Source organism: Helianthus annuus, chromosome 12 (assembly GCF_002127325.2).
Source record: "Helianthus annuus cultivar XRQ/B chromosome 12, HanXRQr2.0-SUNRISE, whole genome shotgun sequence".
NCBI classification, from domain to species: Eukaryota; Viridiplantae; Streptophyta; class Magnoliopsida; order Asterales; family Asteraceae; genus Helianthus; species Helianthus annuus.
This window is the reverse complement of record NC_035444.2, coordinates 140,638,498-140,654,264: the sequence shown is the minus strand read 5'-3', so window position 1 is coordinate 140,654,264 and position 15,767 is coordinate 140,638,498. Positions and strand designations below refer to the sequence as shown.

Below are 15,767 nucleotides of genomic sequence, written 5' to 3'. Positions count from 1 at the left end.
ACTCGCTCAACTAGTTGTTGATCCTCTGTTACATGCCTTGCAGGTCGTTAGATACCTGGAGCTTGCACAGGGAGGAGCTGGTCGTTGTGGGCTTGGATCGTGATTATCTTGTTAAACACTTATGATACTTGATACTTTATTGCGATGGGTTTTATTTATACGCTTCCGCTAAACAATGATAACTTACTTATGTTTTTGGAACACCTTTCATATGGATTGGGTTTGGTTTGATAGCAATTACTTTTACTATATATATTGTTCTATATGATTGGTGGCTTGATCCTGGTCAGTCACGCTCCCAAGCGGTGATACTCCGCAGGTGGATTTTGGGGGTGTGACATCTGAAGTCCTTGATAAGGAACAGGGTCCAATTGAAAGCATCGCTCTAAAAAGGGTGTACTAAAATTTTTATACAACAAGCTAGTTAAGCTCTGAATATATAAAATTGTTGGTGCATACATCTGTCGACTTCGTCTTGTACCGTGTCTTAGTCTTAGAATGTTAGATCAGGGCACGTTGTACGAGAAAATAGGTTGGGTTTTTGTGTAAAAGTTCTGATTCCGCTCAAGAGGCTGATTCCGCCCGAAAAGTGCATGTTACACTTTCGAGTGAAATCAGATCATAGTGATTTCGCCCGAAATGTCTCATGTCATTTCGAGCGGAACCCCTACCCCTATATATACCTGTTTGAGCGAAATCAGACGTACGTGTTCTTGTTTCCGGTACCGAACTGCTGCCGAAGTGCCGTTTGACTGTAAAGCTGTGAAATCATTAATACAAGGCAAATTTAAGTATATCAAGCTGTTTTACTAGTCCGTTTCTTATTTTCCGCATCTGAAACGGATAAGAGCTCATCGGATTGACTCGTTTGGGTCAGCACGTGATCCTACAAGTGGTATCAGAGCTCAGGACGAGGAGTTCTTGCCAAAACAACTTCATTTTCTGACTTCTACACCTTCTTTTTGAATCTGAACAAGTTTGAACGGTCAAAATCAGCTGAATTTTTCACAAATTGTATAAAACTACACATTAACATACCCTTGAAAGTTTCACTGCAAAATTCAAACTAAAAATGGCAAAAATAGACTCGAGAAGTGATTTCGCTCGAGAATACACATTCTGATTTCGCTCGAGATGATTGTCTGATTCCGCTCCAGATTTCTTGATTCCACCTGAAAGTGTTTGATTTCTCTCTAAAAGCTTACTGATTTCGCTCCAAAAGTGTTAAGTTTGGTATTCCGCTCCAAACATATAACTACTGATTCCGCTCCAAACAGACAACTGTGATTCCGCTCCAAATCATAACTGTGATTCCGCTCCAAACAGATATTTGTGATTCCGCCCGAGATCAGTTGTTCTGCTTGAAACTGAGTTACTTGTGATTTTGCTCCAATTTGTTTTTTGCTCGAAATTGACTGTCATTGAAAAACGTGTTACCAAAAACATGGCTGAATAATTCTACAATGCATTCGCGACACCCGTTGCACCTGTTACTGCTGCTGAGACTTTATACAGTGAGAATGAGACGGGTACTCATCAGAAACCACCAAAACTCATGTATATCGAAGATTTTTAGGGATGGAAAAGTCGATTTGAGAACTGGGTTCAGGCATATAAATTTGATGCATGGTGTTCACTGCTGAAAGACTATGAGAGACCAAAGAATGAGCGTGGGTTAGAAAAGGGTTTTAATGATTTTACAAAAGCTGATAAGTTGAAATATACCAGTGAAAAGATGATGATCAACATTCTTCAGCAAGCTGTTAAAGAAGATATTTTTGTGTTACTTCAACATAACGGAACAGCTAGATCAATCTGGGAGGCTTTGATTCAGAAATTCAGAGGAAGTGCTGATATGATCAAAAACAAAAAGGCCTTATTGAAGAAATCGTTTGACATGTTTACTGCATTTGATCATGAAACAACCAAATAGACCATTGATAGATACTGTCATCTGGTTCTGGAAATGGGAAGATTAGATATTCAGAAAGAGGATGATGAGTGGGTCGATAAGTTAGCTGAAGCATTGCCACAGCATAAGTGGGGAACTTATTTGATGGTTGTGAAACTCATGAGGAAGACTGAGAGTATGAACTTGGCTCAGTTTATTCAGAAAATTGAAGAGCAAGAATTGGATATTCAGAAGACTGCTATCATGACAAATCCAAACGCCAAACAAGATGTCAGTCTGTACTACAGAGGAAACAAGTTTGAGGCTACTCCCAGCCAGAGTCCAAAGACTAGTACTGCATTTAGTGCTGATGGTTCTGCAAGTCCAAATGCTAGCACTACAACACAAAGTGGTGGATACACTTCATCATTCTCAAGCTTTGATCCAAACAGCAACACACCTAGCCCTCAAAAGCAAAATCCTACTAATCTGCAGTGCAATGTTACTTTAACTATTCAAAATGGTCAAAATCTATCTCCTAAAGTCACTAAGCAACACATGGCATCTCTTGTCGGCATGTTAGAATCGTATGAAAGCTTGATTGCAGGAAGAATCGGTAATCCGATGCTCACAAAAGAAGATTACGACCAAATAGATGCTGACGAACTTGAGTTGATGGATGTGAAATGGTGTTTGGCTAGTGCCTGCGGGAGAGCTGAAAAGTTTCAACAAATTACTGGCAGAGATGAGTTTCGAGGAATGGCTACCTCTCCACTGGGTTTTGACAAGTCAAAGGTTACCTGTTTCCGATGTAAAGGAAAAGGTCATTTTAAACGAGAGTGTAAAAACCAAGAATCAACTGGGAGTCAAGACAAGAGCAATTATTATCAAAAATCAATCTTTCATTAGATCGATCAACAACCTCAGCAAAAAGTTCGGAAAACTGCTCATGGGAAAATGATCGAAGAAGCAAACAAAAACGCTTATTATGGTATAATAGATCAAGGTGATGAGTTTGTTGCAGAAGGATTTATCTGGGACAAGTATATACCTGGTGTGGCTAGACCTGATGTGGCTCTTGTTACCAGAATTTTGGGTGAAAATGAAGTTTGTCAGAAAAGAATTCCAATATTTCCAGATCTAGGAAGTGATGTTGATACAGATGATGAGGAAGAGTATCTTAACAAATGTACAAAAAGCATTGATCCTGATAGTTTTAATTTTTTCTATGCAGATAAAGTTGAGATGCTGAATCAAAAGAAGATTGCTCAGTTGAAGAGAGAACTGGAAGCAGCAAAGTTACTCGCTGATGAAAAGGCGAAGACAGAAGCTGAAAAACAAAAGATGAAACAATGACTGAGCATGCAATAAAAAAAGTTGTCGAAGTGCAGAAAATTGTCGAAGTTGAAAAACTTGTGGAAGTTGAGAAAATTGTTGAAAAGATTGTTGAAATAGAAAAAAATGTTGAAGTTGAGAAACTTGTTGAAGTTGAAAAGACTATCGAGGTTGAAAAGATAGTTAAAAAGGTGGTTAAGGTCACTAAACCTTGTGAGAAATGTTCAGAATCTGGCAAAGTTTGTGAAGAAAAATATAACAAGATTGCTGAATTAGAAAAGATTAAAGAAGATCTTCTGTCTGATGTAAAGTATGTGAAGGAATCGTACTGTAACACCACGTAAAAACGTGTCCAATTATACATAGACACGTGTCCTAAACTCCGGTTATGTGAAAAATTGAGTTTAAGGGACTAAAGTTGACAACAAGTGAAAATATGCAAACGAAAGGACTAAAAGTGTCGACATGCCAAACTTGGGCCTCTGAAAGACCACACGTGAAGAAAATATTCTTAAATGGATGATTGATTGGGTATGCGAAGCCGTTTGTGAAAATAATCGGAAGATTATAAATTACAAGGGTTAAAAGTGTCAATATGTCAATTCTGACCTCTGAGTGGCCTTTTAATGAAACCGAGGCTTCGTAATATTCAAATATACTCCCGAGAATGTGTGATAAAAATTTCACGTGATTCCGAGATCGTTAAGCATGTTTTCTAAACGTTGGGATAAAAGCGTCAACTTGATGAAACTTGCATTCTTGAAGGAATTTAACGAACCCGAGCCTAACGAGGTTTGTTTACCCATCCTTGGGCCCCAAGAAATTAATTACAAGGGCCATGATTGCCAAAAATGAAGTTAAAAAGGAGTTTAAACATTCAGGGACTGAAACTGCCAAGTCTGAAACTTGTTTTACCAGTTCACCCGGTCCAGGCGGCCCGCGTAAGACCCCCCTTAAGTCTTACATGGGGCGCGTCAGACTGCCAAGTACAGAAAAATGTTGCCAGGTGCGGGTTTGGCCTGTTACACCGCCTTAGCCTAGTTTTTAACGACCTAGGGGCTGTAAGTCGGTTCAAATTAATAGGTAGGACACCTGGGGTGATCCCAGGGCCTTCAATAACACCTGGGAGTGATCAAGATCAATGGAAATTGCTATATAAGGAGAGCTCCTCTTGTGTTCTTGAACATCATTTGCAACAACTCAATTGTGGGACTTGCTCTGGAGTTCTCAGCAGTAACAAGAGGATTTCAAGTGTAGAAAAGATTGCTAGGACCATTAGTAAGCTTCTAATTACTTGTTTAGTTATTTAATTTAGCTTAATTGCTTAAAAGTCAAACTTAGTGCTTAATCAGTTTGACTTTCGTTTTAATTACATGTGGCTTAACCACTAATCAAATTGAAAGTGGTTATGAAACCACATTAGCATAGGTGATTAACCCCTGGAAGGGTGTCTCCTAATTATCTCGTTTGACTGATTAAATGTCGGGTCAAAGTAGTTTGACAAAAAGTCAAACTGGACAGAAATGACAAAAATAATTCTCATTAATAAACCAGAGATTCTAAATTATATTATAACATTCTAATGACTCGGTAATGACTATTTAAACTTGTTTTATCAGTCCTAATCCGACAATTAATCGTCTAAGGGCAGATTATAACCGAAAGTCGCAAAAGCTTGACTTTTGCTTTGACTTTCAGTCCTGACCCATTCAAGCCTAATTCTTCCATGTTTTAAGCTTCCATTAGGACCATATTACATTGTAGTATAACTCTCTGAAGTTATATTGCATGGTGCCTAATCGTTTGTAATTTATGCTCTTGATCGTAATTATGCTCATTAATGCCTAAAACGCCCTTTTTGCATAAAACCGAGATTTTTAGCAATGTGAATGAACTAAAACCTTTGCTACTAATATTTAGACATGTCCCGAAAATTTGACATCAGTTTGAGGTCTAGAATGGGAGTTATGCTCAATAGCGTAATTAAGGGACTTCTTAGTAATTAAAAAGCGTAATTAGCATAAGGCCCATCTAAACCCGATTTTCGACACCAATCTTTTTACCTACTGATGTTAAATAATATTTTGGGATTTTTGAAGATTTTTATTTATTTTTAGGCTGAGCTTAACATAGGATTGTAGCCTAAATTCGGTAATTACCGGTTTTACCCTTTTCATGCATAAAACGAGTTTTACATAACTTTTTGAAGTCAAACTTTTTGCTACTGATTCCCTATGATAAATATAATATTTTGAACCTTATAAACTGACCAAAATATCAGATTTTCTATTTTTACCATATTAACCCTTTAAATCGCATATTAAGCGTTTTTAGCACCTAATATGGGTCAAAACTATATTTATCATTTAAAACTCATAACCTACTGATGTTTTAAACTAATTTACATAATATTACAGTAAGCTAATGTTTTAAACTCAGAAACCTATTTTTAACCTTTAAAAGCCTATGTAAAATTACCAAAATGCCCCTACGATGCATAATTGGTCATAAAAGGTATAATTTCCATATGTTAAGTATCTTACTGATATAACTCAATAAATTACATGTTTTTACTAATCCAATCAGACCTGGAACTCAGTTTTATAAATAAACTCTTTTATGAGCATCAAAATTACCAAAATGCCCTTATGAGACTTATTTTGGTTTAAATTGCTTTTTGGGCATAAATGTTGATATGCTACTGATATATTAACATATTTTGAGCATAATAATGATTAAGACCTGTTTATAGTTCTTTCGGTTACCCGTTACGCATTTACGCGTTCGAAACGGCTTACGTGACTAGTTTACGTAAAATAGCCGAAACGGGCTTAACTTTGTCATTAAAACCTCATTTTCCAGAATGTGTTTAGTTTACCCATATTATACAAGTATCCAAGCTTGTCGGGTCTAAATCACATTCTATCCCGGTTTCCATTTAATCTACCGGTTAGGTCCGTAAGGTTTCTTTCTAGCTAGTCGGTCTAAGTCTTTGACTTAAGTAAAGACCCGTTAGCATCCTAATAGATAATTAAACCTTCTATACAGATTTATAGCTTCCGGTAAAAAGTGCCTTTCAGGAACTTTAGGGATTTACTGCTACATCAGGTAAATACTTTTAACTTATTTTCCCTATACGGGCTTGGGATACGGTATATTAATACCGCTTGGTCGGGTATGGGATTATTATGTCGGATTGTGATTTAATAAATCTGCATAACCCGTTTTAATCTGTATTGTTTGATAACATAAACATTTGGGGGTTAACGACCGTGTCCTGGATGTCCTTGGCTCATTTAAGTTATTAATGGCCACGACCTATGCACGGGGTGCAGGCATGCACCCGACAGATGCAAATGCTAAATATTAATTTACCACAAGTTGGGGATAACTCCTTTGTGGGTTCTATAAGTGGTGAGTCAGTTAATCATGTCCGGCTTACAAACCGGCCCCACATGTATGACAAGCATGTAAAACTGTATACAAGATTTTAATAAGATTGTCCCAAGTTATAAAGGATTTATGCCATGTGCATCTAAATCAATTTTCTTAAATGTTTTCAAAAACGAGTCAGTTAAATTGTATTTACCAGTGTATACTGACATATTTTCCTAAAGATTGACTTGACAGGTACTTATCGAAATAAACTGGAGCTATATAGGGTGTTATAGAGGATCTTGCAAATCCCAATAGATACCCGGAGTCTGTAGTTTTTGTTTTCTTGTACTTTATGATCCGCCTGTGGATCTTATTACATTCCGGTCTGTATTATTCATGTACTCGAACATCGACAGACAGTATGGTTTGTAATAGTTTATTTACCCAGCCTTCCGCTGTGCTATATTATTGTGTGTATTGACAATGATGATATTAACTACGTCACGATACTCCCCACCGGGCCCACCGGTAACACATGGAATATTGGGGTGTGACAGGTTGGTATCAGAGCCAACATTGAGCGAATTAAACACTAACCTTTTGTGTTTAATCTCAATGACACAATAAGCACATTCCTTAGACTCTCGAGTCTAGGCAAATGACCTAGGATGTATCTTTATCTTTCCTTGCTGTTATTATGTTTTGTTTTATTCTGTTTTCTTGTTGCAACAGGATTTCACTAGCATGCCTCCAACAGTTAGAGGACGAGGCAAAGGTCCCATGCATGGGGGACCCTCATCAGTTGGACCGTCGCACAGACGCACTCCATCGGCGTCTTTTTCCACTTCTGACTCTCGCGATATGTGGGGTCAACCTTTCGAGCCGGCAAGACACTCGGTCTCGCTAAGCGCGTCACCTTCTTTCCACCCGTCCTTTGGACCACTTGTTCCTGATGAACCTCAGCATTCACAACACTCACAACAATCTCACCACTCTCATGAGTCTTACCCGTCGCATCATTCTTTGCAATCTCATTCATTTCACCACTCTGACTCTCCCTACTCCCCGGGACAGTTCAACCCAGCTGACTACGTTAACGATTTTCTTGGCTATAACCCGTTGGGCCCTGAGGACCATTTCTCTCAGGAAATGGAGATGGATGATGACCCCGACCCGGAAATGCAAACAGGAACCCCGGGCCACCCTATCAACATATCTAGTGGATCTCCGTTTCTAGGATCCCCATACAGTGGGCCTGACTCCTTCCAGGAGAGAATGGGTACCTATGATTGGTATTTTACCCCTTCTTCCCATAACTCTCCGGCCCAACCGCCTTTGGAAGATCCTCAACTCCAAGATGTCTCACCACCACCACTTCCGGTAGAAGAGCCACCACAGCAGCCACCTCCCGAGCCTCCGAGGCAAAGGAGGAATGCACGTATGTCTGTACGAGGAGGACCCCATTTCAGTTCTCCTCGTGGTTTGAGTTCCTATCCCCCTATTCCGGAGGACCCCCAGTTGGGTGGACCCTCAAACGCGGCTCCGGAGGTTAATCCTCCGCAAGCTTCTTATGCACCACCTCAGCCGCCTACGGGATTTGATAATCCCATCCCAACATACCCAGGTTCTACCGGGTACAATCCTTATGGAGAACTGTCAGGGTATCCATTTGGATATGGAACTCACGACCCATATCTTACGGCTGCACAGTATCATCACCTTTATCCTTCTCCTTACCTTTCTATGCCTCCAACTGAATACCCGATTCAGGGTTATCAGTATCCTCCGTATCAGCCAACTCCTCCCCAGCAACTACAGCAACAGCAACAAACTCAGGAAATCCTAGAGAGGTTGGATAAGGTCGAGCATAAGACCAAGAAGAACAAGGAAAGGCATAACAGCTTTATGAAAGGCCTCGCCAACCTTATTAAGGGGAAAAAGAAGTAGAGGATAGTTTGTTTCTTGTTTTTGTTTGCATGTCCCTGCGAGGACATTTGTTTGATTCCTGTATCAAATCCCTGCGTGGATTTATTTCCTTTCTTTATCCCCCTGCGCGGGTAGTTTGTCTTTTCCTAAGTCCCGTTTAGGGCAGTTGTATTCGTTTCATCTTAATGAAGTTTTAACTTTGGTTTTAATTGTGTATTTTATTATACCATGACATATCTTTTCAATTTATAATTGATCTGCCAAAGAAACTCTTAGAGGTATAACCTAGGCAAAGTATTAATTGGCTATGATGGTACAACCTTTTTAAGACAATAAATCTCTGTTAACATCTGAAAACATGTTAACATTCCCAGCTATGCGGTACGATAAACCACACGAGCTTCCAAAAAGGTACTTGGATCCTTGCAAGTCACATAAAGCAAAAATGATCAATGTGAATCATGGCTAGTAAACATCAGTGTGATGTGTACACCAAGACATCCGTTTGAGATGCATGCTTTTAAGCAAAGGTGTAAAAATGGCTGTGACACCTGTGTCACTTCAACCATCAAACAAACTCCAAACCAATGAAATATTGTATTTCATACTTTGGACTTGTATAAATATGTGTATCGTTTGCACATATCAACTCTTGTTCGATTTCAAGCTCTACATCACTTTCTGGGGAATTATACGCAAACTGGTGCGTAAACGTACTCAGTTTAATGCGACAAATACTCCGGAACAGCAACATATACTCAACATACCTCAAATAACCTTTACATAACTTAGAAATAAGTTTTGAAGGCTTTGGTATGGCAAAAACAAGTTAATTCGCTTACAGGGACTAAACTTGACAAACTGTAAAAGTATGCCAATTTGAACTGTAACGAACATTCCGGAACATGTCCATAAGTTATACATACCATAAATATCATTTACATAGCTTAGGAATAGGCTTTGAGGGGTTTGGTATGCTAAAACAAACTTTTGGATCATTCAGGGGCTAAAAGTGTCAAAAAGTGCACAAGTTTGCACTTTCGCGCATAACTTACGTTCTGAATACATCCGGACATCCAAAAATTTATGTAAGCATCCTTATATTATGCCTTAGTGTATGGCATGAGAAAAATCCATTTGTCGCGCAATTTGGATCGTCTTTCGCGCTTATGCGCATTCCGTCGTAATTAACCGAACATCGCGACCGTACGGCCAAACGAATCGACATCCGGGATATTTTTGAGCACATTTTAAGTTCCCTATACTTTAACATCATTTTAGAGCTTTGAAATGGGGTTAACGAGGCTTAAACGTGTCAAAAATGCATCAAATACCAAGTTTTGGAGCTGCAGGGACCAAAACTGTAAATCTGCCAAAACTAAGGGCTTACGGACCGTAAGCCAAAACCCATACGGTCCGTAAGGGGTCCCCAGTACAGCAGATTCATTGAATCCACTTGCAGTTGGCCTTTCGTTCGTTCAAGGGGCAATGCCCTTTCACCCAATCAAGAGCCAAGGGCCATTTTCAGTAACCACAACATTGTGACAAGTGTATGGACGAGATCATGGCACGATATTCGATAAACGATCCTAACGGTTATGCTTTTCCTATAAATACCCCCCCCCATTTTGCTAAAATCTCACACAATCTGATCTAAAGGCTCTAAGTTGGAACCATTGTTTCATACCTGAGCCATTTTGATCTAGATTAGCATTCGGGGACCCTCCGTAAGTATTCTTTCGTTCTTTTATTCGCTTTTCGAGTCCGAAAGTCAACGTTTTGTTGACTTTCTGCATTGACCAGCCTATGGTCAACCCGAAGTTCATTAGAACTTCATAACGTGAGCGTGATCACGATGGTTATAGTCCGTAGTGACTATACCTACTGATTACCACGTTATCTAGGCTCAGTGACGAGTCGTAGTTTCGGCCAAAATGTGCATTCTTGCATGTTTTGTAACCAAACTACTCGTGAGCATCAAAGCCGTTTGTTTTGATGCCAAACCTGTTTTCTAAACTTAGCTAAGCATGTTCTAACATGCTTAGCTCGTCACTTTTAGTATAGTACTTATATAGGGTCGTAAGGTAAGCGATCTAAACCATCGTTTATACTTTCGAACCCGACCCATTTGGTCGATCATTAGGATCCGACCAAACATATTAGGTGACCATAGCTATAACCTTCCGAGGTTATGCCTTGTGGTCACGGTGTTAGGCATTCCAGACGCGTTCTACGCGAACGACGCGTAAGGTAGCATAAGCTACCTAAACGGGTCGTAATGGGCCGTGAGCACTTAGGTTAGGTTTCATTTTAGTATGTAGGCTTTGTTAAACCGTATTACACGAGTCTCCATACTCGTTTGGTTTACGAACCCGCATACTATCCGATCCTTCCGATTTGGTCCGGTATATTAACATAGCTACCTATTAGGTGCCGTTTGATATTCCGTGATCTCTAGCATTATTTGGTTATTATACAAGAACTACAAAGCAATCTCAGGTGAGTACATTGAACCCCTCTTTTACTGTTTTCTAAACTGTTTTGGGGTGAAACACATGTGCCTATCTGTTACATTCACGCTTTCCATGTTTTCACATCATATGCCTGCTATGTTGTTAGTACATTATAGTACATGATTTCATTACATTTCATGCTATGTATGCCCATTGTGTGCGTACTTAGTACATTGATTTACATTACATTTCTGTTGCATATGTTTATTCAGCATATGGACACATTGATTTACATGAACATTTCTGTTGCATATGTTACTCAGCATATGGACACATTGATTTACATGAACATTTCTGTTGCATATGTTTACTCAGCATATGGACACATTGATTTACATGAACATTTCTGTTGCATATGTTTACTCAGCATATGGACACATTGATTTACATGAACATTTCTGCTGCATATGTTTACTCAGCATATGGGCACATTGATTTACATGAACATTTCTGCTTCGTATGTTTACTTAGCATACTTAGTACAATTGTTTACATCACATGCCTTCATTTTGTTATGACATTTGGTTTGTTTAACATGGGACAATACATTCATTAACATTAGCTACGCCGTTCGTTAGTAGGTAGTGGTACCATAGGAATTGACAACTCCCGTTCCTGAAGTCCTGGGTTTGATAGGATTGTAAGGAATGACCGAATTCGATATACATAACTTAGATAAACCTTTAATTTGTTTAAGGGTTTATCGCCACAGTCTCAAGGCTTGGATGTATGCATATTTCACAATACCGCATAAATGTTAATATCAATAGAGCATGCATTTTTTTTTCCACAGAACATAACGTTGATTTAAACCACATTTTACTTCAACGACTTGTTTTGTGCATTTTACATATGGTTTAAGTTGATACATTTCGCTTACCATACATGATACATTTTGGGATACACATTACATGATTTACATTGAACATAAACACGTTGACATTGACATACACATTTGGTGATTTACATTGAACATAGACATTTGACATGGTTTACACAATAAACAATTGAGTTATACAAGAACAATCTTACATGGTGGATGGTTTGGGTAAATGGTTTGAGTAACGTGGAGTATGTAATATGATGCAAACATGGTGGATACGCCGCTGGTACTTCCTATATATAAATGTTTGTATAATATTACATATCTTAGCGTTATCTAAATCATTTCAGTTTAGACAGATGACATTTTATACAAATAACACACTTTTCACGAGACATTGTTTTACAAACGACTTATCTTATACAAACACATTTTACATGGTTATCTGTTTAACCATACAGTGTCTTCTTATTTATACATATCATCCGATTTTATCGTTTTTCAAAAGATTTACAAGACAAAGCAAATTACAAGGTTCATGACTAAACATTTTCTCAAACATAAGTCATGAATTCCGTTTTCATAAAACCAATGTATCTCACAGGCATTTTTATGCTGACGTGCCTATTTTCACATGTGTTTTCAGGAAATGATGCATAGGACTTATCAAGACATACTTAGGCGGACCTGTGCCTTAGTGACCTAAAACGAGACAAGAACTAGTTAATTAAAGTTATGTACTCTTTAGTTCTTGTTTAAACAATGTATACTTTCATATTTGATTAATAAAACGAAACTTCATTTGCCATGGATTTGAAACAATTGATTCTGGTACAACACTCCCCGACGTTTCCGCCACGTTTTATATGTCCTACGTGGTCGGGGTGTGACAGAAAAGTTGGTATCAGAGCCAATGGTTATAGGGAATTAGGTTATTAGTAATGCTTTGACCTAGTCTATAACCTTCCTAGGACCCTAACGCGAGTTCACTTGCGTTTAGTCATAAAACAATATCGTCACCTATCCTTAGGCGACGACCACAACAAGAACATAAATTTCAAAACCGCTTTGAAAAACAATCATCTGTTCTAGGATGATTGATTTCTAGGTTTCGAACCCTCTGTTATAAGGTTTTGAACCCTCTGTTATAAGGTTTTGAACCCCTTTGAATTTTCAAAACTCTCGTCAAAGTTTTGGGTCCTAAATAGTGTGAACACGTGCGAACTGGAAGAGTGAATGCCTGTACCCTGGGTTTTCTGTCTAAGGTTAGAGTGTTCGTACAAATCCACATAATCGGACCAGTCACTCTTACCTGGGAACTCTTGGGGTGAGTGTCCACTTATAGGCGAGCATGTCTTCGCGATACACTATGAGGATCTATTTGCTTTGATTCAGCCTTGGTGTTGTTTGTTTGATTCATGATTCAAACAAATGACCATCAACCGTGATTACGGTCGGTGATTGTAACATCCTATTCTTACCCAATACCATTTTATTTTTTTCCTTTCATGTTTTCCTCTTTTAGAATGCCTCCTCGACGCGAACACCAGATAGCAACTGCCGAGCTGGCAGAAATTATTGCGCAGCAGATGGCTGCTCAATTCCCAAATCTCTTTGCTCAATGGAACCAAGCCAACAACAACAACAATGGTACATGCAATTTCAAGAACTTTAACTCGGCTAAACCACTCAAGTTTAGTGGTTCTGAGGGAGCAACTGGGCTTCTTCAATGGTTCGAGAGCATCGAGAAACCTTTCGCCACGTACAGTGTCCGGATAATCGCAAGGTCGAGTTTTCTTCGAGTGTGTTTCAGAAGAGGGCTCTTACATGGTGGAACGGGGTAATGAGAGACCGTGGTGCAGATGTTGCTCTAGCACAAACATGGGCTGAACTGAGAGCTCTAATGATGAGGGAGTTTTGTCCTCGTCATGAACAACGAGCGTTGGAGAAGGAGTTTGATGATTTGAAACAAGATAGTGGCGAACACAGGGCATATACTGATAGGTTTGAGGAGTTGAGTCTACTTTGCCCAACTATGGTCGCCCCACTCGACAAGGCTATCGAAAGGTACATCGACGGCCTGCCTGACTCGGTACAAGACATTGTCACTGGTAGCAACCCTACCACACTCCGTCAGGCCATTGAGCTATCTGCAACCTTGACTGAATCGCAAATCAGAAAGCATAAACTTTTTCGAAAGGGTGACAAGAAGCCAATCGAGGAATCAAAGACCATGGATGAACAGACTGGATCCCCTGAGAAGTCTAAGAAGCGTAAGGCTTCGCAGAATTTTGTGATTGCTGCTCAACCCAACCAAAACACCCGCAACCAACCAACTCAACCTCCTGCAAAGAAACCTTATGCCGGTACTACACCGATATGCTACAGATGTAATGCACACCACTTAGCTCACTTACAGTGTCGTTTATGTGCATCGTGTGGGCGACTCGGTCACTTGGCAAATGCTTGTCGATTTACCCCAAACCAAGGTGGTCCAAACCAACCTCAAGTAAATCCCGCTCAAGCTCGTCTTCCACTAGGTCCTTGCTTCAACTGTGACGAAATGGGCCATTTCCGGAGAAATTGCCCAAAGATTGCTAATGCGAATCCAGCGTAAGGATGAGCATCGGACCAACTAGAAGACAATGTTGTTTAGAGATAATCAAACCTTATGTATTATTTTCTTTTGTAGTCAAGGTCCATGAAACAGTTGTTGTTGTTTATAAATAAATCTTTTATTCTACATTGCAATGTACAAATGTGATGTCATGTATAAACAACGTATCCTCTACAATACCAACAATCAAGGAACCGTATTCCTTGAAGAACAGACTACCCCGTAATTTCTTCCATTTTATTATCTCTTGTGTTTCCCACGAATACCCAAAGTACCACTATAAATTCTTAATAGGGTACCTAAGGGTATTTCCGTATATTCAAAAATTATTGTACCTTAATTCGAAAATTGCGTTTTCTTGAAAACGAAATCGAATTTATAGGAGATCTTTCTATCTTCATAGTTAGATTCTTGCTAATGTTTAAAGTACCGAATGAAATCCATGAAATGGATTCCTAGTGTGCTTTAAATGCATGTACGTAATCAACAAAACAAATTAACAAATTTGAGATCTAGATAAACAATTTTGTGGTTATGTGACTATGTGTTTATACATCTTGTCTTTCCATATATGCATTTTGTGTTTCTGTATACTCTGGATATTCGCTATCCAAATCCTCATAGAATCTTTCATACCTTCATATGAGGGATTCGTAGAAGGATATTCAAAAAGGTACTATCTTAAATCCTAAATGGACTTCTACGTTGTAGTTAAGTCCCTTGGATTATAATGTACTATTCCAAAGTTTAAGGACAATATGTGTTGATTTAGTTAAAGACATCCTACGTTGATGTAGTTAAATATTCCCCGTGGGTAGTTTAGTTAAATATTCCCCGTGGGTGGTTTAGTTAAATAGATCATTCGTTGATCTAAGTTAAAGAGATTGGTTCGACAATCTAGTTGAATATATCATGCATTGATATAGTTAAAAAGGCCCTCGGGTGGTCTAGTTAAAGAGATCCTACGTCGATCTAAGTTAAATAGATTGGTTCGACAATCTAGTTAAAGAGATCCTACGTCGATCTAAGTTAAACAGATTGGTTCGACAATCTAGTTAAAGAGATCCTACGTCGATCTAAGTTAAATAGATTGGTTCGACAATCTAGTTAAAGAGATCCTACGTCGATCTAAGTTAAATAGATTGGTTCGACAATCTAGTTAAAGACATCCTACGTTGATGTAGTTAAATATTTCTCTTGGGTAGTTTAGCTGAAGAGATTATTCTTTTGATATTTTTCCCATACGCATTATGAAATGAACTGTGCGAACTGTGCAAGGAAGTA

The 15,767-nt window shown here is 38.9% G+C and overlaps 1 protein-coding gene across 1 annotated transcript; it reads left to right on the top strand.

Annotated features, from left to right (window-relative positions):
* Positions 1-2,848: 2,848 nt before the first annotated feature.
* Positions 2,849-8,551, top strand: LOC110893322 (extensin-like). Its single transcript, XM_022140435.1, has 2 exons — positions 2,849-2,998; positions 7,337-8,551. Exons 1-2 carry the CDS (start codon positions 2,849-2,851, stop codon positions 8,549-8,551), a joined length of 1,365 nt encoding a protein of 454 aa, XP_021996127.1.
* Positions 8,552-15,767: the final 7,216 nt, after the last annotated feature.